The sequence below is a fragment of the Momordica charantia genome, assembly GCF_013281855.1.
Source record: "Momordica charantia cultivar OHB3-1 chromosome 10 unlocalized genomic scaffold, Mcharantia_2.0 BLBB01000010.1, whole genome shotgun sequence".
Lineage (NCBI taxonomy): Eukaryota > Viridiplantae > Streptophyta > Magnoliopsida > Cucurbitales > Cucurbitaceae > Momordica > Momordica charantia.
This window is the reverse complement of record NW_028275158.1, coordinates 4,338,681-4,362,219: the sequence shown is the minus strand read 5'-3', so window position 1 is coordinate 4,362,219 and position 23,539 is coordinate 4,338,681. Positions and strand designations below refer to the sequence as shown.

The 23,539-nt window shown below is 31.8% G+C and overlaps 3 protein-coding genes and 1 pseudogene across 4 annotated transcripts; 2 read left to right on the top strand and 2 right to left on the bottom strand.

The window, feature by feature from the left end:
• The first annotated feature begins 2,554 nt into the window (after positions 1-2,554).
• LOC111008403 (strychnine-10-hydroxylase-like) lies at positions 2,555-3,844 on the top strand (annotated as a pseudogene). The gene is made up of 2 exons (XR_015787445.1): positions 2,555-3,596; positions 3,743-3,844. The product of XR_015787445.1 is annotated as a strychnine-10-hydroxylase-like (transcript).
• A 2,409-nt stretch (positions 3,845-6,253) lies between these two features.
• On the bottom strand, positions 6,254-7,767 carry LOC111008145 (putative xyloglucan endotransglucosylase/hydrolase protein 7). Its single transcript, XM_022280745.2, has 4 exons — positions 7,455-7,767; positions 7,276-7,376; positions 6,966-7,162; positions 6,254-6,865 (listed from the first exon to the last, which is right to left on the bottom strand). The coding sequence occupies exons 1-4, from the start codon at positions 7,645-7,647 to the stop codon at positions 6,475-6,477; spliced, it is 882 nt and encodes a 293-aa protein (XP_022136437.1). The 5' UTR covers positions 7,648-7,767; the 3' UTR covers positions 6,254-6,474.
• Positions 7,768-10,554: 2,787 nt separating this feature from the next.
• On the bottom strand, positions 10,555-12,825 carry LOC111008148 (putative xyloglucan endotransglucosylase/hydrolase protein 7). The gene is made up of 4 exons (XM_022280748.2): positions 12,593-12,825; positions 11,631-11,731; positions 11,346-11,542; positions 10,555-11,193 (listed from the first exon to the last, which is right to left on the bottom strand). The coding sequence occupies exons 1-4, from the start codon at positions 12,777-12,779 to the stop codon at positions 10,800-10,802; spliced, it is 879 nt and encodes a 292-aa protein (XP_022136440.1). The 5' UTR covers positions 12,780-12,825; the 3' UTR covers positions 10,555-10,799.
• Positions 12,826-19,752: 6,927 nt separating this feature from the next.
• Positions 19,753-21,874, top strand: LOC111008241 (putative xyloglucan endotransglucosylase/hydrolase protein 6). The gene is made up of 4 exons (XM_022280874.2): positions 19,753-19,989; positions 20,850-20,950; positions 21,050-21,246; positions 21,359-21,874. The coding sequence occupies exons 1-4, from the start codon at positions 19,809-19,811 to the stop codon at positions 21,747-21,749; spliced, it is 870 nt and encodes a 289-aa protein (XP_022136566.1). The 5' UTR covers positions 19,753-19,808; the 3' UTR covers positions 21,750-21,874.
• Positions 21,875-23,539: the final 1,665 nt, after the last annotated feature.

Genomic DNA, 23,539 nt, shown 5'->3' with positions numbered 1-23,539 from the left:
AAAAAATTATATAGGAAATCGTACTTTTTGAATGAATTAACGGTATAATATCAATAAAACAAATAGATAAACAAATTTAGATAACGAGAGAGTAAACAATTTAGGCAAAATAAATCTAAAATTTTGAAATTCAGATCAAATAAGGTGAAATAGAAAATTTGATTCCTCGTCAATCAAATTTTCTAATACTACTTTAATTTAAGAGAGATAGAATATTTGAAAATGAAAAAGATTTATTAAAAACAAAATCTTTAGAGAAAAGTCACCTTATTTTTTTGGGAAGAAAAGGAAAAAAAATATTTAAGAGTGAAAATTAAACTTTTGAATTGAAAAAAGTTAGAGTTATTCTAGATATAAGAGCAATTTTAGGGAGAAAAAATGATAGTAAATGAGAATAAAATTTTAAAAACACAAATTTTGGGGAAAACTCGCCTCGATTTTTTGAGGGACAAAGGGAAAATACTTAATAGTAAAACTAAAAGAGTGAAGAATAAAATTTTGGGTTGAAAATTTATTGAGAGATGTTACAACAGTTATTTGAAATTATTTTATAGAATGTATTAAAAAACTATAGAGCGAAATTTTTTTGAGGATCGGTATCAAATTTTAAAACGAAAATTTAGAGAATGTTGCTTTAATTTTTAAAAATGTTTTTTTGGGAAAGTAAAAGTTCACAACAAATTTAGAAAGAGTTAGACGAATGTTTCAAGGACCCATTTTTTAATATTACTTATTATTAAACTTATTTCAAAAATATATCATTCACAAAATTATTTTTAAGATTAATGTTTGAAAAATAGAGGGTCGTTTCTGAGGTGGCACTAACAAACATGTGTCTTTTGAAGAAACCATCTATTACTCTCTCTCTTTTTTTTTTTCTTTAAATCTACAAAGAGACGACAACTTATTGAATTCTTTTTTAATCCACATGTTGTAATCTCTGCATTTTAGTCATGTATAAAATCTCTTTACGTATGTGGCATTTCCAAGATTTTCTTAATATCTTTTTTAAACAACAATCAAATTAAATTTAACTAACAAAATCTAACAGAATGTTAAAACAAACCAAAAAAATCTGTTTCTAAATAAAATCTAACATCATATTTAAAAACAGTATTTTAAAATAAATTAATTTAACTAATTAAGCATTCGAATTTTAAATTAAATTTATTTTTATAAAATTTAAATATAATGATACCTTCACCATAAATATTAATTAAAAAAGTAGAGAACAATGAAGCTTAAAGAAATTTTGAAAAAAAAAGTACCAAGTGTGAGAGAAAATTATTTTAGAGAGAAAGTTTAAGAGAGGTAATAAATAGGTTTAGATTGAAAAAAAAAGAAAATTATTTAAAAGATAAAAGTTAAAATAAGAAATAAAAATTTTAGATAGAAAGGGAGTGATAAAAAATATTTGAAAATGAGAATTTAAATTTAAATCTTTTTCCGAAATGTACTGAAAAAGCAAAATTGTAAAACAAAGTAGAAAGAGTTAGAAACAAAAGTTAGAGAAAATAACAAAATTATAAGAAATAAAAAATTTTTGAGAGTAAGAAATAGTGACGACATATGGGAAAAAAAAGTTTGTGTGGGAGGTGAATCCTCAACTTACACGTGGCCTACGACGGTTGGGTTTTCAGCAACACGTGTTATCCCCTCACCAATGTGTACTTACCTCGGTCATGATTTCTCATGCCGAGCGGACTCTCTTGGATGATCGAGCCCACCAAATTACCTTACTTGGACCACTTCGACTCAGTCTATTCTCCGACAGAATCCGTGACATCACGCCGCACTTCACATCATCCTTAAAGAGCCGTTGAGGATTTGTCGGGAACATTATTGTCGGGGATTTCGCATATAAATAGAATTATTTCACTTCATTTTAAGGTACTCGAACAATCCAATGCTCTCTTTCGAATTGATTTGGATATTTACTGACTTTAGTATCGGAGTGCTCACTCTGTTTTGCAGGTCTCTTGCACGGCACTGAAGCTCTCTATCAACTCAACCTAGCCAATCTGAAGATTGTGGAGTTGATTATTTTCGTGATCAAACACTGACATAGAATTTTTTTTAAGAGACATTTAATTGGTTAGACAAAGGATCATGCAAACCAAAGTAATCAAATATTTTTTTGCTACAAAATAATCAACTATTAAATAAGAGAAAATAGAAAATATTATGGATGAAATATTATATATATGCGTGAATATATAATTATCAGTTTGTTTTAGAGAATTGTCAAAGCGAGCTCACCGATAATTGGTATATATCTTCAACGAAGAGTTCGAATCTCCTCCCAACACATTGTATTAAAATATATATATATATATATATATATATATACATTTATTTTAGAGAACTCATCGAAGATATATGTTAATTACGTAAATAATTATAAATTTTGAGTGGTGTTCGGAGGATTCCTACATGAATGACGAGTATTATTTTTCAAAAAAGCCAACCCTAAGGTCCCATTGAATGCACTGCCAAATAAAAACAAAAGTTCCATTAGACTCATCTTATAAAGTTAAATTTCCAAAATCAAAATTTGTTTTGTATCCAAAGAGCAGTCACAAGCCACTAATCTCATGCCAATCTTTTCTACGCCTCATTTCCAAACTCTTAAACATTATCCATTCATTCACTCATTCCTGCACCCACAAATGGCCTCGTCGGAAGCCGTTGCCGGAATCTTCGCCCTTCTCCTCTTTCTCTATGCCCTCTTCCGGGCATCTCCAATATCCGGTGCTCACCGGAAGAGACTCCCACCCCAACCCGCCGGCGCTTGGCCGCTGATCGGCCACCTCCATCTACTAAGTTCAACAGAACCGGCCCACATAACGTTCGCCAAAATGGCAGACGCCTACGGACCAATCTTCACGCTAAAATTGGGTATGAACAGAGTCTTGATAGTAAGCAGTTGGGAAGTAGCGAGAGAGTGCTTCACCACCAACGACAGAGTATTTTCCTCCCGTCCAAAAATGGTGGCCTCGAAGCTTCTGGGCTACGACCACGCCATGATGGGGTTAAGCCCCTACGGCCCACACTGGCGCCACATGCGCAAAATCGCCACGCTTCAACTCCTCACCAACCACCGCCTCGAGCAGCTACAACACATCATAGTATCCGAGGTCTAAAGCTCTATTAAGAAGCTTTATGAGTTGTGTGTCGGTAAAAAATTGTTGTTGGTGGATATGAAGACGTGGTTCGGAGATGTGACGTTGAACGTAATATTTAGAATAGTGGTAGGAAAGAGATTCTCGACGGCCGTGGACGGCGGTGGTGATGAGGAGTTCAGGAAGGCGTTGAGAGATTTCTTTGAATGGTTTGGAGTGTTGGTTCCATCGGATGCGTTTCCATTTCTGAGTTGGTTGGATTTGGGAGGCCATGAAAAGGCCATGAAGAAGACGGGGGAAGTCATGGACCAGGTGTTTGATAAATGGCTCGACAAGCACCGGCAGAAGAGAAATTCCGGTGAAGCTGCGGCGGCGGAGGAGCATAGTTTCATGGACGTCATGCTTTCTTCTGTTAAATATGGCACAGAAATTTCTAGCTACGATGCTGATACAATCACCAAATCTACATGTTTGGTATGTCTTTTTAATTAAATCTGTTTTTTTTTCCTTTCCACAATTTCTGAATATATATTTAAGAATGTATAAAGGAAAGAATAATTTATCGTAGTGGTAAATTTAATTTTTTTGAATTTGTTTAATTTTTAAATATTTGTATATAGACTCTCATATTGACAGGTTCTGACACTACATAAGAAAATCAATAACATTGCTCCATAGAATGTTCTTCTTGCAATTGGGAGTCTTTGATAGAGGTATGAGAAAAATGTACCAAAATGATGTTTTTTCTATTTTTATTTTTTAAAATGGTGATTTATCAAATTTCTAGTGTAATCAGCGGCACTCTAGGAATTAGTGGTAGAATACAAGTAAAATGGTCACATCTTCAATGCGTGAGACAATAATTTAGCCAGATTTCGATCCTGGAACCTGTGGGTTATGGGCCCACCATGCTTCCGCCGCGTCACTCTGATAATTTGATAAATTTTGTTGATGATTAAATTTATTAAATTGATGAGATTTGGTACATGGGTATTTATAGAATACCATACTTACAATATTGAGGCCCATTTACTAAACAAGACTACCAAGCCCAATTACATTGGGCTTTAATGATTTCTCTCAACTCTGCTGACTAGTGTCGCCGCCGAGAAGAATCACCGTCGCGTAAGGCTGGCGTCTGTAATGGCAAGCGGCGTTCTCGGCTGACTGTTATAATATTATAATAATAGTGGAGTTTTCACTCGAGCAATACATATGACATTACTTTTTTTCTTTTTATTTTTTATTTTTTACACAATGTTTAAGTTTTAATTAATACTATTTATTTCAAAGCTTATTCGTTTGTTATAAATTATTCTTTTGAACAAAACTCTTTCTCATGAGACTAAATGAGATTAGCATGGACCCAAATTGTACTCACTGGAAAATATTTGATTCTGATCACATCTTGTTTTCACTGTAATTTTTTCAATTGATAATTCATTATTTTTAAAAAATAGCTTTCATTTGATGATTGAAATTTACAATATCTTGTATTAAGTAAGAACAACACTCTAATATTTACATTAAAAGTATTGCCATTGTGCTTTAATTTTACTGAGAGCCACCTTATATTTTAGCTACCTACGATTCATTTTTTGTTTTGAAAATGACATGCGAGCAAAGCTATAATATTAGCTTTGGCCATCATGTTCCAGTATCTATTTGGTAGATAGACTTGAGTATTACATATTTCACTTCAATCACCCATTTTTTTTTATTAACTTTCTAATTTATCCTATCGACTTTTAGTTGCTCAAATGCATATATGTATACCTTGAAACATGATATGAAAAAAAAAAAATATATATATATATATATATATATTTTGCCACTTATTTCTCAAAGCTAGCTATAGATGTATGGTTTTTGGTTGGCTAGGTTTCTTTTTCAGCTAGAAATTAAATGGTGGATATATTCGACGTCTATATTGTTGTTCGTGTGCTTTAAACAACCAGAAGAAAAGGGGGCCCTCGTTTTAATTCCTTCGGCCAACAAGTTGGGTTTGGGGTCCCTGCAGGCTTCAATGCATCTACCAAATAAAGCAAATTTTAGGAGATTTGATCTTATCATTAAGATCCTGAGGAAAAATTTTTGTGTAAATTTGTTTCTCATTCCTGTTGGGTTGGTGAAACCTAATAATTAAGCTCAATTCTTGTTTGTTCAAAGTCCAATCCAAACTCATCCGTTAAAGAAAGTCAATTATATTTATCTTTTTTTTTTTTCAAAATCACTCATTCTAGTATGAGTCTCAAACTATCGTTGAATATCATGTGAGTTACATTCACTTTTAGTCTTTTTTACGTAGACTATAATTCATATTGGATGAACCTATATAAACCTAATATAAATCTTATTTTATTTTAACTTTTTGATCCGTTGAGTTTATTATTATATTATTGGTTTAAATCTTATTTTGGTTAATGTTTTAAGGTTATAATATTATAGTTACTAATTAAGTTTAAAAATGTGTGTTTAGTCGCTATCCTTTCCAAATGTCTACTTTAGTTCATAAATTTGAAAAAAAAAAAACTATTTCGTAGTTGTTTTTATTTTGTTTTTGACAAACAATTAATAATTTAGTTTCGAGCATGTATATTCACGCCACATGATTGTGTGTAATTATTGTAAGTAGATATTATGTGGTAAAATAGTCTAAACCCCGATTATTTTTCTAAAGTCAGAATCAAACATTTTAGGAATACAACGGAGGAAAGTTGGAAATAATTATAATAAAAATGAATCAAATTTAATGGGTTCAAGATCAAAATGAGATCTAAAACTTTATCATATATTTCACGCCGACAATAGGGAAATCTACGATTAGACCCTTGAAAAATTCCCAATAGTTATATTTAGCCCGTGAATGAAAGCATTTGATTGCAAGTTGCAACCACACGAAAAAGTAACTACACCGATTGTGACAACCCTGAAGGAGGAAGAAGAGCCACGTTTTTTGTCTTGCGGTGATTATTCCTCATTACAAACAGCACCCAACAATGAAGTCATCTCTGAACCATAGAAACTTAGATACCTCATACCTGGTTGAAAAGTCGACATGATTGAAACAAAGGGACCCCACCACCAAACACATGTAAAAATAAGCAATAACTAATGCTAATTCCCCCAGAAACAACGAAAATAATCGTGCATAAATTTCTTATTAACAAATGAAAAGGCCATACACTACCATTGACACAAATAATAATATATAATGTGTGCAACAACACAAAGTAGGAGTAGGAATATTGACTTTTGCTCACTAGCTCCTAAAAGAACAGCCACAGAGAATAATCAACCAATCAACCCCAGCAGTAATGTGGTCTGTTTGGCAAAAGAAAGAGCTTTATGGTTATATGCCCGCGACGCACTCCGGCGGGGGGACAGGGTAGCGGGACTTGTCGGTGCAATAGTCATAGATCATGTGGTTCAAACGAACCCATCTGTAACTTCTGGCTTGCAGAGGAGTGAGAGATTGGTAGGCCGGGCCTTCCCACCAGTTGTTGGGGTTCGAGGGGCACTCGGCTGGCCCCGGCACTGCGCACCCCTCTATGTCAAAGTCCTTGTAATAAGCGTAGAATGGGGCTTTGCTCCAATCTATCTTCTCCAAACCACCCCTTGTGGCCCAGTCGTCAGCTTCCCATAACGTTGAGTATATTCCCATTGCCTGTACCTTTGGATACGGAATCCCTTTCGCTTCGTGGTTCTTGTAAATCCTTATGGGAATCTCATCCACACTGAAACTGCATACAATAATGTAGAGATAAGAAATTTAAAAGAAGGTTTATAGTAGACCTTGACTATTTCGTTGTATTATTTTATGTTCGTGGTACCACGACTTACCGAATCTCCGCATGATTCCACATGATTGAATAAGTATGGAAATCGGCCGCTGGGTCGAACCAGAGGTTGACTCTTTGCTCTCGGTCGCCCTTTCCATGAGCGTAGATGTTGGTTTGAACTGTGTATGGTTGCCCACTTCTATTTCCCAAGAACTCAAAGTCTAATTCGTCGCGTATTGTGTCTGTGTCTGAGTTCATCTGCAATCAAACATCAAGATTCATCGAGATTGAATTTTTAACTGTTTGAGATGATATATATATTATACCAAGATTTATATGATTTGGTTGATTGATGGTAAAGTGAAACTTACGTAAAAGGCAGTGACTGTTCCGGCTGAGTCCCCGGGGACGAGTTTAATCTTCATGCTCACTTTTCCGAACAAATATTTGCGTTTTGAAGCAAACCCACATCCTAAAATCCATGAAATTTTACTTAGGTGAAAGAAAAATTATTTTCAACAGTTTTGGGATTACATTAGTACTAATTTACCAGAGTTTTGATCAAGAGTGAGTTGAATTGCCCTCCCTCCTTCAAGTTGCTTGATATGGTATTCCGACCAGGTTACCCGGAAATCTTCAAGAAAAGTCGCCGGCCGGCCGGTGACGGGGACTGATAATGCAAGAACACAGAAGAAAACAAATGCAATAATGGGGACATTATTGAAAGTAGTAAACGAAGCCATGGGTATTTCAATTTACACAAGAATGGATTAAAAATGAACTAATAATGTTTAAAATTGTGAATATGATTATGCCAAGAACCGATCGTGAAGCTTATATATATACACACACGCATACATAAGCAAAAAGAAGTAAGAAAGAAAAAGGGTCATTGAGATTTATGATTAAATTGAAATGGGGAATCGCCATCAATGTTTAGCTTTCAATACAGCTAATAACTAGCCGTAATTAGGCCCTACTTGATCACTACAACTACTTTGTAAGTTTGATTTCTGCCTCTCGTTTTCAGTTTCATCCTTATCATGAAGAAGACCCCTTTATTACTTTTTTTCTTTTTTTTTTTTGGCTTTTTGTTTCAGCCATCTTTATTACAAACTGAAAATGGGAGAGTTACTAATAGTTTGTGGAGATAATTACTTATTGCACTGGGGGAGTGTTTCAATTATGAGTTGAGGTTTTGGGTGATATATCTACTCAATGCCATCAAATTCTGATGGAAAATATAATAAAGCTTTCCTAGAGATAAATCTGCAGTTTTGAGACCGCCTTCCATCGTTCCTTTATTCTATTTTTGGACTGAAGGTTCATTTATGCTTTTGAACACTAATACTATATTAATATTCATGAAGTTTCATCTCAAAATTAATTGACAATGAAAAGACTAGTACATGTCTATTATGAACTTGTTCAATACTATATTAATATTCATGAAGTTTCATCTCAAAATTAATTGACAATGAAAAGACTAGTACATGTCTATTATGAACTTTTATTAGGTCTCTTATTTCATCAACGTGAGATCTTTTCTTAAGAATGAAATAATTTAAAAAAAAAAACTGTGTTATATATTCACAGCTAATTTGAATGTAACAGTGGATGTGACATTGATGTTGTATTTGTAGTTTACCATTGGAGCAGGTGATATCTGGTTCTAGACTAGGAAGTTGGGAAAAAGCTGAACCTAAAATTTATTATTTTAGAAAAATCATAACAAGTTAAATGACAAAAGCTTATAATATCCAATTGAAATTTATTCTATTTTGGAAAAGTGAAATATGGTGGATGATTAATAAATTGGGTTTCCTTTTTAGTATGGTGAAAGTTTCTTTTTTTTTTTTAAATTAGTTATATGTTTTTATAATCTAGGTTAAAACATGTCACTACTCAATCATGTCATTTTGGGGTCTCCCTTAGCTCCCGCGCACGTAGTGACAAATTTTTGCCTTTCTCTCGCTAGCTCGTTGGCTTAAGATCATCATAATTAAGATCCCTTTCTATCATGACATGATGTCTTCCACCTTTGTGATTCATAGTCTGTCTTATCTAAGATTGGCTTTTTTTTACTATATCTAACGTTGTTTTTTTTTTAGAATATATTGGAGAGAGAATTCGAACTCACAATTTCAAGGTTGAAGATATATGTCAATTACTATTGAGCTATGCTCGCTTTGGCCAATGCCTCATTAAATATTTTGTTGTCTGTGTGGTCTTTTGAGCTTTTGTTTTTTGTTTTTTGTTTTATTTTTAAATAGACACCTCAACCATTTCATAAAAGAGATAGGTGAGAAACATATATAAAAGAAGAGAAGAAGATTATAAGAAAGCACTCTAAATAGCTAGATGATAGATATGTCATAATTACAAAAGGGATACGATTTAGAGGATCAATTAGAGGCAGAAACTTTGATATCTTTCCAGACAATTGATTTGGAGCTATCAGTAAAAGATAGATTATTTCTTTCACACATCCCACAGAATAGCACACACTCTATTATACCAGAGAATAGATCGGTTGCTATTGGAGTTGGAGGATAGAGCTGCATTGAGAAGTTCTCAGTGCTACCGTGAAGAGCAGAAGAAAGATTGAAAGATCTCAATGTGACCATTGCTTTTTATTTTTTTAAAATATTATTTTTGTTCTTATACTTTTAATTTTTTAGTTCATTTTGGTCCTCCTCCCAAAGGTTCATTTTGATTCATATACTTTAAACTTTGGTTTATTTTAGTTTATATACTTTAAAAATGTTTGTTTTGATCCCTATATTTTTAAAGAAGGACCATTTTGGTCCCTACTTTCAAACTTTTAAGACAAATTCTACACAGATAGAAATCATTTAATATAAAATTGTAGTTACATTTCAATAAATATATTAAGTGTATTGTCGTGTTGAAATTGTAATAGAAAAAATGAGATTAAAATTGAAATTAAGAGACTAAAATGGTATTTTTAAAAATACAGAGATAAAAACGAGAATTTTAAAAATACATGGACTAAAATAAACTAAAATCAAAAATCAAAATAAATAAAAGATGAAAGTATAAAAACTATTTTAACCTTTTTAATTTAAAGCTTTCCCTTCTTGGTAGGGTGGTTAAATATTGACGACATATTTTCAAAATATCTTTAAGTAGTAGGATGATAGCTAGGTGTTTGTTTCAAAAAAGAAAAAAAAAAAAAGATGATAGGTGTTATTATTACTACTATTATTATTTTGATATTTTACACAAAGGACATTTAAAAGTGCGTGGGGTCGTCCAAAGATGCTCAACAAATGACAGGGAAAATGGGGGAATCCCTCAAACCAACGACAAATCTAATAGTTTTTCATTTGGATAATTTTGGAAGAAAAAATTCTTCAGCAACAAATCAGTATAAGCCACTTGGTTAATTTACAAGGCATGCAGGCATATTAAGCTTTGTTTCGTAAGAATATGAATTATTTGCATTTTCGTTGATTATGTTTGACAAAATCTTTTTTTTTCTTTTTTCAAAATCACTCCTTTTATGTTACTCTTAAACAAACCTTAAATATCAGTAGTCACGTCACACAAATTCTTTTAGGATAGTTAAACATACATTATTTTTCGATTTTAACTTTTACACTATGAAATGAAATGTAAATCCCCAATTTCAGAATCAAATCATTAACTTCATTAGATGTGCAATATATAACATATAGAGAGATGCATATATTTTCGTGGACAGCCTATATCAGGCATCATCCAAAAGTAAAAAAGCCGAAAGACAAAGACACCCTTGGTTTTGCATGGCCAGCTTCATCACCACCATCACATGTAGCATGCCAAAGTTTAAAAAAAAAAAAAAAAAAAACGTATGACTGTAAATATATTATAAATTCCACCAGGAAAATATTCAAAGATTCTCCGCAGCACACTCCGGTGGGGTTTGAGGGTAACGAGATTTGTCGGTGCAATAGTCATAGATCATATGGTTGGCTCGGACCCATTGGTAGCTCTTGGCTTGCGCCGGGCTCAGGGCTTGGTACGCTGGCCCTTCCCACCAGTTGTTTGGGTTCGAAGCACAGTTGGCTGGCCCCGGCACTGGGCACCCTTCGATGTCAAAATCCTTGTAGTAAGCGTAGAATGGGGCTTTCTTCCAATCAATCTTCTCCAAACCACCTCTCGTTGCCCAGTCATCGGCTTCCCACAGTGTCGAATACACTCCCATCGGCTGTTGCTTTGGAAATGGGATCCCTTTTGCTTCGTTGTTCTTGTAAACCCTTATGGGATTATCATCCACCGCAAATCTGCATAATACAATATTGCAAATTGTTGAGATATCTATATATGAATTAAATTTACTCGATCCAATTTAAAATTTTGAGTTGACTGGTAGTTCATTCATTCTTAACATATATTAAAATGGGAGGTCACATGTGATTACGTGTGATCTTCTTACATGATTAACTTATGGGACCACATGATTGAATAGGTGTGGAAATCAGCGGCAGGGTCGAACCAAAGGTTGACTCTTTGCTCTCGGTCGCCTTTTCCGTGGGCGTAGATGTTGGTTTGAACTGTGTATGGCTGACCACTCCTATTCCCCAAGAATTCGAAGTCCAATTCGTCACGTATTGTGTCTGTGTCCGAGTTCATCTACAATCGAAAATTAAGGTTGAATTTTTATTATATATACCAAGATTTATATATATGATTTGGTTGTTGGTGGTAAAATTAAACCTACGTAAAATGCGGTGACTGTTCCAGCAGAGTCCCCGGGGACGAGTTTAATCTTCATGCTCACTTTTCCGAACAAGTATTGGCGTTTTGAAGCAAATCCACATCCTAAACATTCATCCATGTTCACTTAGATATTAAGTCACTACTTTTGACACATAAAAATCTAACATATCCATCAATAAATATCTTTTTTTTTTCAAATGATGTTTATAACTAGCATATTCTATTCGAATATCTGAATAAAACAATAATTTATAGACACATCAACTTTTTAAAATAAATGGTCAAAGCGAGTTAAGCGAGTTAATTAGCTCAATAATTAGTATATATCTTTGAATTCTTTCTCCAATATGTTTGTACTAAAAAAAGAAAAACTTTTTAAAATAAACTAATTTAAATTAAGGATGAAAATGACCTGATATATTTTAGCCATTTGGAATGGTGTATATATAAATATAACCACGTTCATGATATTTACCAAAAAATTTGTAGAGAACAAGTTGATAATGGATTGTTAAATTATTGTTGTATTAATATATTTGGACATGTGAACTGTTTAGAATAATGGTATCTCTCAGTAACTCAATATCTCCTAATATGATATATTGTCCACTTTAGACGTACTCTTAACATTTTTTTTAGACATACTCTTAGGATTTTTGTTTTTTTTCATCCAAAAAATCTCATATGGAGATAATTGTCTTCTCCTATGTATTATGAATCACTTTCTCAATGTGAGCTTTTGTTTGTGTCCCTTCTAAACCCAACAAACAAGTCAGCACATAAAAACCTAACATGTCCAACAATAAAAATAATTTTTTTTTCTTACTAGCATACCCAAATATGTGTGAATAAAACTATAATTTACAGGCACATCAATATTTTTTTAATAAAATTTAAATTAAGGACGAAAATGACCTGTTTTGAATTGCAATATATATATATAAAAGCACATTTATGATTTACCAGAAAATTGGTCGAGAACAAGTTGAATTCCTCTGCCACCATCGAGTTGCCTGACATGGCTATCGGCCCACGTGACCCGAAAATCCTCAAGAAAAGTCGCCGGGCGTCCAGAAACGGCGACGATGGACAATGCAACAGCACACAAGAAAACAGAAACAATGGCATTAAAACTACTACTCAAAGCCATGGCTGTCAGTAGCTATGAGAAGAAGAGATTTCAATGTGATATGTGGAGAGACCAAATGAGAGGGTTTTTATAGAGAGAACGAAAAAGGAAGCGATGAATATTGGGTCGAAATTGAAATGGGAAATGGGCATCACACAGCCCATAGGGGTTTGGATACAGCTAATCAGAAATCGTAATTAGGGCCTACGTCTTCAGTAGTACTACTGTTTTCCCAATGTTCTTGGCTGCTTCTTCTTTCGTTTCTATACAGCTATTATAAATCCCTATTCGGTTCTTGGAATAGTGCAAGTTGATGAATGCGTAACAAATTGAGGATATATAATCTTGAGATGTTAAATAATTTGGTTGTCTTGGTCAAGTTGTGGTCAAGTTGTGGTCAAAATTATATTACCCATCAACGAAGCAAATGTTTTCACTGTTCGAATCCATCAGTGGAACGCTTCAAACAGTGGACACAATAATTTGTATCGGTTGATATTTAAAAACTTTCAAAAATTATGGTGTTGTTTGCGCTTCCTTTTTTATTTTCTAGTTTTAAAATTGGTAAGTTTCCTTTGGTATGTTTTTTACTGGAAAATATTTGAATTCCTAGTTAAATTTCAAAAAGTAAAAATAAGTTTTTGAAATTCTTTTTTCAAAATTTGTTGGGCAGCTGATTAGATTTATGGTTAAAATATAGTTTTTGATCGCTAAAATTTTTTACCTAATTCGAGTTTGGGAAAATTTTTATTATTTTAACCTTTGAAATCTTATTTATTCACTAGAGTAGAGAATTGAATAATGGATTAACGGAAATAAAATGGTATGAGCTATTTTTACCGTCGATCAATATCAACAAATTAATAAAAAATGATGACATGAAAATGATAATACAATAAAATATTTGGAGCATTCAAAATCAAACGAAAAAATAGGGACGAATATATCTAAATGGCCTTGATAGCTAGCTAGTCTAATAGCGTTTTTTTTTTCTTTTTTGAACAGTAGCATTTTCTGTTTTTTTATTTCTTGTTTTCTCATTTTTAGAAAAAAACATATTATTTAATAATGTTTTCTTAGTAAGAAAAATGAGTGGAAAAATGTTATTGGCAAACAACTTGTCTTGTTTCTTGATTTCCAAAATTTTAAATTAAAAGTTGGAGGTTTCATTTGAAAAATAATATTTTAAAAAAATGTATTCAAAATTATTTCTCAATTTATTTTTAATATTATATTCCAATTTTATAACTCAAACGTCACAAAATAGCACTTGGAATAATATTTCTAAAAAATTAGTGTTGATATCAATAACATTAATAACAAGTCTAAATTGATTTTAACCACCATTGTGGCTAAGATAAAGGGAAAGGGAATAAATTCAAACTCCATGATTGCCACTGTTAGGATGGGATTCTTTCTCTCCAATCAGATATGTCAAAATATAGAGCCCACTTTTAATGAGTTTGAATCATTTCCAGCCCATTTGTTGTATTAAAAAACACTTTTAAAATGACCATTATTAATACTATTATCTTGTCACCTAATACCTATCGTCTCAATCAACTTTTGTGACTTCAATACATTCTCATGCATCATCAGTAATACACACATCGAAAGTCATAAGTATTCATCTTTTTAAACAATGGTCAAGTTAATAATTTTTATGTACTTTTTGTTTTTGTTTTTTAAGTTTAAATACTGAAATAGACATTTTGAAAATCTATGGATCAAAATGAAATAAATTTGAAAGTTCAAAACTAAAAACTAGATAGTAGTATGAATGTTCATGGAAAAAAATGAGATTTAAACTTACATTCTATATTAGTTTGCTTATCCCAACCCCCTTAATGAATGGTCCAATTGGTATGGTATCTCTTTCAAAAAAAAAAAAAGTTTGCTTACCCCAAATAACACCATAAGGTTTGGTAATCATGTTTTTCTTTTTTAATTTTTTCTGAAATTGGTGCCATGTGGCTTACATTATACACCTCTATAACGGAGACTCGCTGCCTACGTCGAGCAACACAATGACCAGAAAAATGTTGAATTCAAGACCTCATGGTAATTAATCTCATAAAGACCCAAAACCCCTTACCACTGTGTCATCTCCCAAACGACTTATCAACTAAACATATATTGTGTTAAAGACCCCACAATGATTTATAATAGATATGAGTTTTCATCACGATTTAATTTTGAGATAAAATTCCATGAATATTAATACATTGATCATGTATAATTTAGATTTATATAACTCAGTTTAATTATCTACCGAGTTAATACATAGATTATATCACACACACAAAATTTCCAACACCGTGTAAAGTTTCATAAAGGTAAAGGGCGTGGAATATGAGTGAGACAATTGAAAAGGGAAGAATAGGAGGAAAGGGAAAAGGAAATTAAGACGAATTAGGGAGACAAATGCAGATGTTTAAACAACCGAATTAAATGGGGAGGGGCATATAAAGATATATTGGCAAATAGGGACAAGGGAAGGAACATAGAATTGGACCAATGCGTACTTGTCTTTCACAAATGCCATGGTTGATGACCTTTCTTTTCCATGCACAACACCAAATAATTTCAACGGATTAACCCCATAGCCATAGCCATAGCCATAGCCCTACACATCATCATTTCTTAATTCCACATCCATAAAAACAATCCCACGTGGGTTGGCCACCCCTTATAACTCCCCATTAAAATCCATAACAATGACATCTCGATCCCTACTTTTACCTTAAAAAACACATATTACAAGCTTAAATTTACCTTCTCCCAAGTTCTCAGGACAATTTGGATGGCTTGGAACCTCAAGGAATATTTTTGAAGTCTTGAGTTCAAGTCACATGGAACGCAACTCTACTGAACAATGATTCATCGGATATATTGGATCTACTATTTCTTTAATTTTGCGATTTTATATGGTCATCTATGCAACACCAACGATCCCAAAAAAAAATCTCCTCCTAATTTAATAATATTGAATCTCACGTTAATAAAACTCGTATGGAGATATGATCCGATTTGAATTCGACAATATCATACCAATATGGAACCGAAAAGAGGCACATCTAAACGAATAGTGAATAGCGGGTGGGCTTATTAGGGGGAGAAATATGAATTATTTGTAGGGTTGAGGAAGTGGTATCTATATCCATAAACTCATAATTAATGTAAGGTGCATATGTTGGTTCAAAGTTCAATGCATATTTCCACCGAAATCTAATCCGGCCATTAACACCGCGTTTGGAGGTGTTTATTCGTTAAGCCAAATCAGCCAGCTGGTCGGCGGAACCTGGCTGATCGTGACTCGGTACCAGCTCTTCAATTTACCTCTATTTCATGTTCTTTCAGATAAGAGCTAGCCAAGAGATCATTTTTAGCCTTTCAATTTTTTCATTTTCAAGCTCTATTGTAAAGTTTCTAATTAATTTCTTCATAAATATCCGAAAGTTTATAATGCATCCTTAGATGATATAATTTTTGTTTTTAGAAACTAAGTTTCAAATAATATTTTTATAACTATGTCTGTATATGTGTCTTTTTGTTTTATTAACTACTTAAAAATGTTTCCAAAATTTTAGTTAACTTAGGTTCTCTTTGATAAACATGTAATTTTCCTTTTTCTATTTTTTTTAAGGTAATGAAGCTTAGGAGACACTATTTCTATTTTCTTTGTTTTGTTATCTATTTTTTAAAATATTTTGAAAATCTAAGTCAAATCTTAAAAACTAAAAAAGAAAATTGAAAAATTCTTTCTATTTTTAAATTTAGATAAGAATTCAAAGGGTGAAAAACATGCCAAAGAAATATTAGAAATCAAACATAGTTTTTAAAAAAGAGAAAACAAATAATGAAATATCATGTATGAACCTTTAAAAAATTAGTTTTTGTTTTTTTCAGATTTGGTAAAGAACTTAAATATGTTTTTAAGAAAATGAGAAACACAGAGGAAGGAAGCATAATCTTTAAAACAAAAAAATAGAAGAGGAAATCATAATCAAACAAAGGCTTTTAAGTTCTCCATTTTGTACCGTGTAGTAAGTGAAATTATTAATTTTAAAAATATGCTTTCATATATATATTTTCTTATTTCTTGTGCACTTCACATGTTATTCATCGATTAATATATGATATGTTTAAAAAGTTTAATAAGCATCTTGTTTTGATGTGCCGAAAACTATGTCACATGATATTAAATTTTTGTCTGCCTATCATTATTTTTTGTGATATTTTTGCATATTTATAGGTTTAACGTTGTGAAGTAAATCGATATTTTTATAGTATTACAAAAAGAAAAAAATTTGACATATTATAAAACATATATCAACAAAATATGTTAATATGAAGATGAATATTAATATTAATAATTTTTAACTTTATTAAAAGAGAAAAGGTTTATTTGTTAATCTAAATATTATTATAAATTTTCTTATAATTTTTTTAAAAATGTTATTCATCAATAATATTAATATTTTATCAATATTTTTATAGATATTTTTATAAAATTGAGATAGTGCCACAGAACACAAGCAACAGTGATAATTATCAAAACTCATGCTGCTCATCGATTAAGTAAACTTGCATCAAATAGCCTAATTAAGCCAAATATTCGTACAATTTCCTATAAAAGTATTAATCACTGTAGCACTTCTTATCAAATGGTATTCTTGGTAATCATTATCTAATTAGTTCTTTAAATACCACTTTTTCAACCGTCACAGTGACGATCAATCTTACAGATCTTTTTAGTTTTAATTTTCTCACTCTTGTTTTCTTAAAAAACACATTTGACTTTTTAGCAAATTTTTAAAATAAAAATAAATTTTAAAAAGATTAGCTTAGAGTTTAAAAGGTGGACCGCACGACAAAGAAATACATAGGGCCAAATATTATTTAATAAGTTTAACTTTTAGAAATAGAAAATAAAAAACAAAATAACTATTGATGGTCTATTTTCATTTGCAAACATATGGTTAGACCTTTGAAAATTTTTGAATTGCAATTGACCAATTAGTTTGTTAAAGTTATGAAAGTTCATTGAAAATAAAGTCTCTCACTATATACGGAAGTAGATATAGGTTAGGTCTAGATTATATAGTAAACTTTGGAAAACTTTGAAATAAGTACAGTGGTAGTGTCAAAATAAAGTAATTAAAATTTATAAAAACTATTGACAAAGTATTTAGATTGCATAAATCAATAATTAAAAATAAGAATGATGGTTACCAATTTATCTCATCCTAGTTTCATAAACAGATTATTAATATTTAGTAAATTATTTTTTTAATATAACAAGTGAGGATGGGAGAATCCAACACATAAATTCCTGATCAGGACAATATTTAGTAAATTATTTAATGGTAAACAAATAAAAGTTTTAAATTATTTTTGATAAGTATATAATATTCATCTCTTTCTTCCAACTTTCCGGTTATGCTATCAAGCAAAATTCGAGAAAAAAGTTTGCATCTAACATTATTTTATTCAAAAGTTCCGCAAGACTTGAAATTTAAATTTAAATCATTGAACATTTTTTTTTAATATAAAGATCGTTCCAAATAAGTGTTTTTCATCTCTTAAATAAATTAAAATATTACGAATAAGACACTTCATCTTAAATTTCCAAACTACCCCCAAAAAGTGAAGAAAAAGGGTTTTTCTTTTCATTGTTTTGTATGATTTAAAAAAAACATATTAAATAGTATGGAACGTTGAATGATAGATCCATATTTTAAATTTTATATTATATGATAATAAAATGCTCTTTTCCTTGGAAAGTTTGATTATCTGCCAACATTATAATAATTTACGATTGTTTTTTGACTTTGACGGCTAAAAAAAACAAAAAGAAAATTAACATGGAAGAAAAAATGGATGCATTAAAGGACCCTTTTGTGAGTCTTTTTCTCATTTGTAATGTAATTTATATTCTAAAAAAAAAAAGACATAATGAAGAGGGATGAATAGGTTCGAACTTATGGGTTTTAATTTTCTTTTACTTTCTATCAAAGTTTCCTTTTATTAATATTATTAGCTCTATTTTTTAAAAAAGAAATATTGCCAAAAGCTCTACTTTATAACATATATATAATAATATCAAAGAAATATGAAATATGGTTACCAAACAAATTTCTTTTTCATTTTTTTTTTTAGTAAAAAGCTAGTAGGAAACTCAAAAGGAATTGAAAAAACAAGAAGAAAAAGACAATTCAGAATTTGTTTAACTTTGACAGCTCTGGCATAATCTCTTGGTGGTTTTGATTTAAAAAAAAATCATGTGTCGTAGATAACTTCTTCCTTATTAACTAGGGATCGATTTTGTTTCTACTCATTGCAACCTAACAAAAAGAGTATAAGCTATGTAAATAATTTTATTATTAACCACTCATCAAAATTACTTCTAATAACATATTCTTGAATGTATATTTTAATTGCTAAAGGTTTGTGTGCAATACTAATCCATACAAATTATGAACTCAAAAAAGAAAAAGAAAATACAGATTATTGGTCCCCACAGTCCAAGAACAGTGGAAATGTTTGGATTCATTCAATTTTGTTTGACCAAGACCTAACATCTCAATTCTCAATTCTCAATTCTCAATTAATTTTTCTCGCATAATATTCATCAACTTCTAATTACTATTCCCATAACTGATTTGAGTTGTGCTAGCAGTATTAAACATTCCACGCATCGCAATTCTCAACTTTTTGGATGTCTTTTCCGAAGAATTATTATTGCATGTTACTCGAGAAGAACCAAAAAAAAATACAAACCCATGTTCGTGATAAGGCAAAAGAAAAGAAATTGGCAAATGGAAAACAGTGTAGTTATTAGTGAAGGTAGGGCCTGATTACGGCTTGTGATTAGCTGTATCGAAATCTAATTTCAATAATTTCATTAATCTCTCACTGTCACTCACCCGTTTCTCTTTCTCTTAATTCCCTTTTGCGAATCTATATATAAAGCCTCTCATTTTCTCCTTTGCCATATCACATTCAAATCTATCTTCAATTCTCTCTTATATTCTTACTCATATAGCCATGGCTTTGAGTGGTTCCAATGCCATTGGTTTTGTTTGGCTGTGTGTTGTTTCATTCTCCGTTGCCGTTTCGGGGCGTCCGGCGACTTTTCTTGACGATTTCCGGATCACCTGGTCGGACAACCATGTCCGCCAACTCGATGGTGGGAAGGGAATTCAGCTTGTTCTTGACCAAAGTTCTGGTAAACTCATTATATTTTAAATATATTACGTAGATTAATTTACAAATTTGGTTCCTAAACTTAAATGGATCTATTTAATATCTATATTTTAAAAATTCCTTAATAAATCTTTGGAGGATTAATGCTATATGTAATATATCTTTATTTGGTTCTCTTATTTTAACTATTTAAGAACCGTTCCTCAAATCAACTCATTGTAATTGTTAAATAATACCCCATTAAGCATTTAATGTTATTAATATTTCACTGTGTGAGCAAAATTAAGGCATGGTTCACCAATCATTTTGTTTTTTATTTCATGTTTTTGAAAATTAAGCTAATAAATTAATATTTTACCTATGTATTATTATTTTTTTGTTCATCTACTTTTTGAAAACCTTTCAAATCTAAGCAAAATTTTAAAACTAAAAAAAAAAGTTAAAGATCTATTTTTGTTTTTGAAATTTTGTTAAGAATTGAACACTTTTTTAAAACGGAAGAAAAACATACAAAAAAAGTTGTAAATGGACGAGCGTAATTTATAAAACAAAAAAATAAAAACGAAATTGTCAACCAAATGAGATCAAAATTATAGGATTAATAGGCCACATATAAATTTATTAAACAAAAAAGTTGAAAGTTCATAAATTTATTAAAAACTATTCCTAAGCTAAACACATCGGTTTTAAAATAGATGTACCAAGTAAGTGGAAGACACACCAAAATTCAAGTGGATCAATTATTAATAATCTGAGCCAATCTAAGTGGTTAAGACATTTACTCCCGACCAAAACGTGTAATTTGAACCTATAAAGAAAACCCAAACGGTTAAAAAGAAAATTTTATCCGGAGTGAGAAAATGTAAATGTTTGTGGATTTAGGATGTGGATTTGCTTCAAAACGCCAATACTTGTTCGGAAAAGTTAGCATGAAAATCAAACTCGTCCCTGGTGACTCTGCCGGAACAGTCACTGCCTTCTACGTAAGTTTTATTTTACCATTAACAACCAAATCATATAAATCTTGATATATATTATGTCATATCAAATAATTAAAATTCAATCTTAATTTTCAATTGTAGATGAACTCGGACACAGACACAATACGCGACGAATTAGACTTCGAGTTCTTGGGAAATAGGAGTGGTCAGCCCTACACAGTTCAAACCAACATCTATGCTCATGGAAAGGGCGACAGAGAGCAAAGAGTCAACCTCTGGTTCGATCCTGCTGCCGACTTTCACACCTATTCAATCTTTTGGAGCCATAAGTTAATAATGTAAGAACATTTCAAATAATTAATTCAACGAATTTGGTCGTTGATTTTGTCCGAGAATCTATATATAAATAAAATTTACCCGATGCATAAATTTAAGTTTTTTATTATGTAGATTCGCGGTGGACGAGATCCCGATAAGGGTTTACAGGAACCACGAAGAGAAAGGGATCCCATATCCAAAGCAACAGCCGATGGGAGTGTATTCGACGCTATGGGAAGCCGATGACTGGGCGACGAGAGGTGGGTTGGAGAAGATTGATTGGAAGAGAGCCCCATTCTACGCTTATTACAAGGATTTTGACATCGAGGGGTGCCCAGTGCCGGGGCCGGCGGCGTGCCCTTCGAACCCCAGCAACTGGTGGGAAGGGGCAGCGTACCAAGCCCTCACTCCTGTGCAAGCAAGAAATTACAGATGGGTTCGTGTCAACCACATGATTTATGACTATTGCACTGACAAGTTCCGCTACCCCGTCACCCCGCCGGAGTGCGTCGCCGGAATATGATCAAAGTTTTAATTGTTTGCCTTGTCACCTCTATATATTATATGTATGTGTATGCTTTTTCCTGATTCTGTTTTTACATTATTTGCTTTATGGTTAATTAATAAAAGAAGTTTCTTTGTGTTTTCTTTTTCCTTTTTTCTTTTTCCTCGTATTTTGGAACGTAAAGAAGAATTGGCTGTAGGATATGTGCGACTAGTTTTATATGGTCGACTGTCTATGCAATTTTCATAATCACCGTTTAATATTTCTAATAAATATTGGCTAGCAGAAGTATAACTATAATTGACACATGTCTCCGACCAAGAAATCTTGAATTCGAATTTCTACTATTAAAAAACATTGGTGGTTGGAAGTTCTCTAAATGAATCGAAAACACACACGTTTTCGATGCTCACAAGTATAGTTTGTTGTGGATATCGATGAGTTTAAATATTGTGGCTATTATTGAATTGTTTCTTTAAACATTTTATTGGTGGTTGCAATTTTGTTTTTGAAAAGTTTGTTTAAAATGCGAGGAGAGAAATAGGAATATATAGTTGTCAAAAACATCTATATTTTTCAAAAAATTAAAAACTAGAAATGAGATGTAATCTGGCCTCAAAATGTTAGTTTTTTTTTTTTTATAATTAAAAACTGGATATCTATTTTTTTTTTTAGATAAATTACAAAGCTTCTATGCTGAGATTTTATTGCAATCTGATGGCCATAATTTTAAGAGTTTCAATTAATTTAGTCTCTATGATTGTCCGAGATCTTAGTTTTATTATTTTAGCATTTTGAATGTAATTTATTTTTGCTTTTATTTTCTATAGATAACATTTGTAGCTAATTGGTTCTCTTTTAGATTTTGCTAATTTATTTTACACTATCTTTTTACTTATTTTCAATATTCTAGGATAAGTTAGATGATTAATAGGTTTAGATTACACTTATATTTAGTTAGACATCTAAGAATTCTCATCACTACTCATTTATTTGGAGATAATTGTCTAAATATTTCTCCAAATAATGCTATTCCTATGGTCCTATCCTAGTAAAATAAGACAATAATATCAATATTAGTACATTAAAACGGGCCGAAAAATGAAAAGCCCAACATTTTGATTTGGGCCTTGAATCCATCGCCATCAGCGTTCAAACCAGCTGATCTGGTAACGCAAGTCCAACCAGCTGCGCGACGCGACAATACATACGTGTGAACATCCAACGCACGTGTGATGCCGAGAAGAAAAGCCTAGTAAATATTAGTGCCTCGATGGGGTGCCCAGAGCATTCTCATTAGGTCTGTATGGTTGGTCTTTTTTTCTCCGCGCCTGTTCACGCTTCGTTGAACCATGGCGTGGTAAAAAGAAGAGAGTATGAAATAATAGGATTCAAAATATGAGAAGTCTCCATTGGATTCAAGGAGAAGGAAATGAATAACGGGAATGAAACAAGTTGATTTAGGCTTGATTGAATGAAATGAGAAGGAAATTATAAGATTTGCAATTTCTAACTCTAGTTTAGTGATAAATAATATATATTCCTTCATTTGAGATTGGAAATTCAAGAAAAATGGTACAACAATTTTGAAGTTCTCATTTATTAATTAAAAATGGTTGAGTAAACCATTTCTTGATTGAGCTATGCTCTTGTTAAATAAACAAACTCATAACATTGTCATTCCGATCATAGTTCAACTGGTCAAGAATACCTATCAACGACTAAAAGGTAGTAAGTTTGAATCTCTCTCCACACGTCGCACTAAAAAAAACTACTCCTCCCTTGTAAAGTGCAAACGCCATCTTTTT

Excerpts from the sequence above, each read along its gene's own strand:
- LOC111008145 (XM_022280745.2), bottom strand. The coding sequence starts at position 7,647 with ATGGCTTCGTTTACTACTTTCAATAATGTCCCCATTATTGCATTTGTT. Across the intron at positions 7,163-7,275 it reads GAACAGTCACTGCCTTTTAC|ATGAACTCAGACACAGACAC; the intron begins GTAAGTTTCACT and ends GTTTGATTGCAG. Across the intron at positions 6,866-6,965 it reads TGGAATCATGCGGAGATTCG|TTTCAGTGTGGATGAGATTC; the intron begins GTAAGTCGTGGT and ends TATTGTATGCAG.
- LOC111008148 (XM_022280748.2), bottom strand. The coding sequence starts at position 12,779 with ATGGCTTTGAGTAGTAGTTTTAATGCCATTGTTTCTGTTTTCTTGTGT. Across the intron at positions 11,543-11,630 it reads GAACAGTCACCGCATTTTAC|ATGAACTCGGACACAGACAC; the intron begins GTAGGTTTAATT and ends TTTCGATTGTAG. Across the intron at positions 11,194-11,345 it reads TGGTCCCATAAGTTAATCAT|ATTTGCGGTGGATGATAATC; the intron begins GTAAGAAGATCA and ends TGTATTATGCAG.
- LOC111008241 (XM_022280874.2), top strand. The coding sequence starts at position 19,809 with ATGGCTTTGAGTGGTTCCAATGCCATTGGTTTTGTTTGGCTGTGTGTT. Across the intron at positions 19,990-20,849 it reads TGTTCTTGACCAAAGTTCTG|GATGTGGATTTGCTTCAAAA; the intron begins GTAAACTCATTA and ends TTGTGGATTTAG. Across the intron at positions 20,951-21,049 it reads GAACAGTCACTGCCTTCTAC|ATGAACTCGGACACAGACAC; the intron begins GTAAGTTTTATT and ends TTTCAATTGTAG.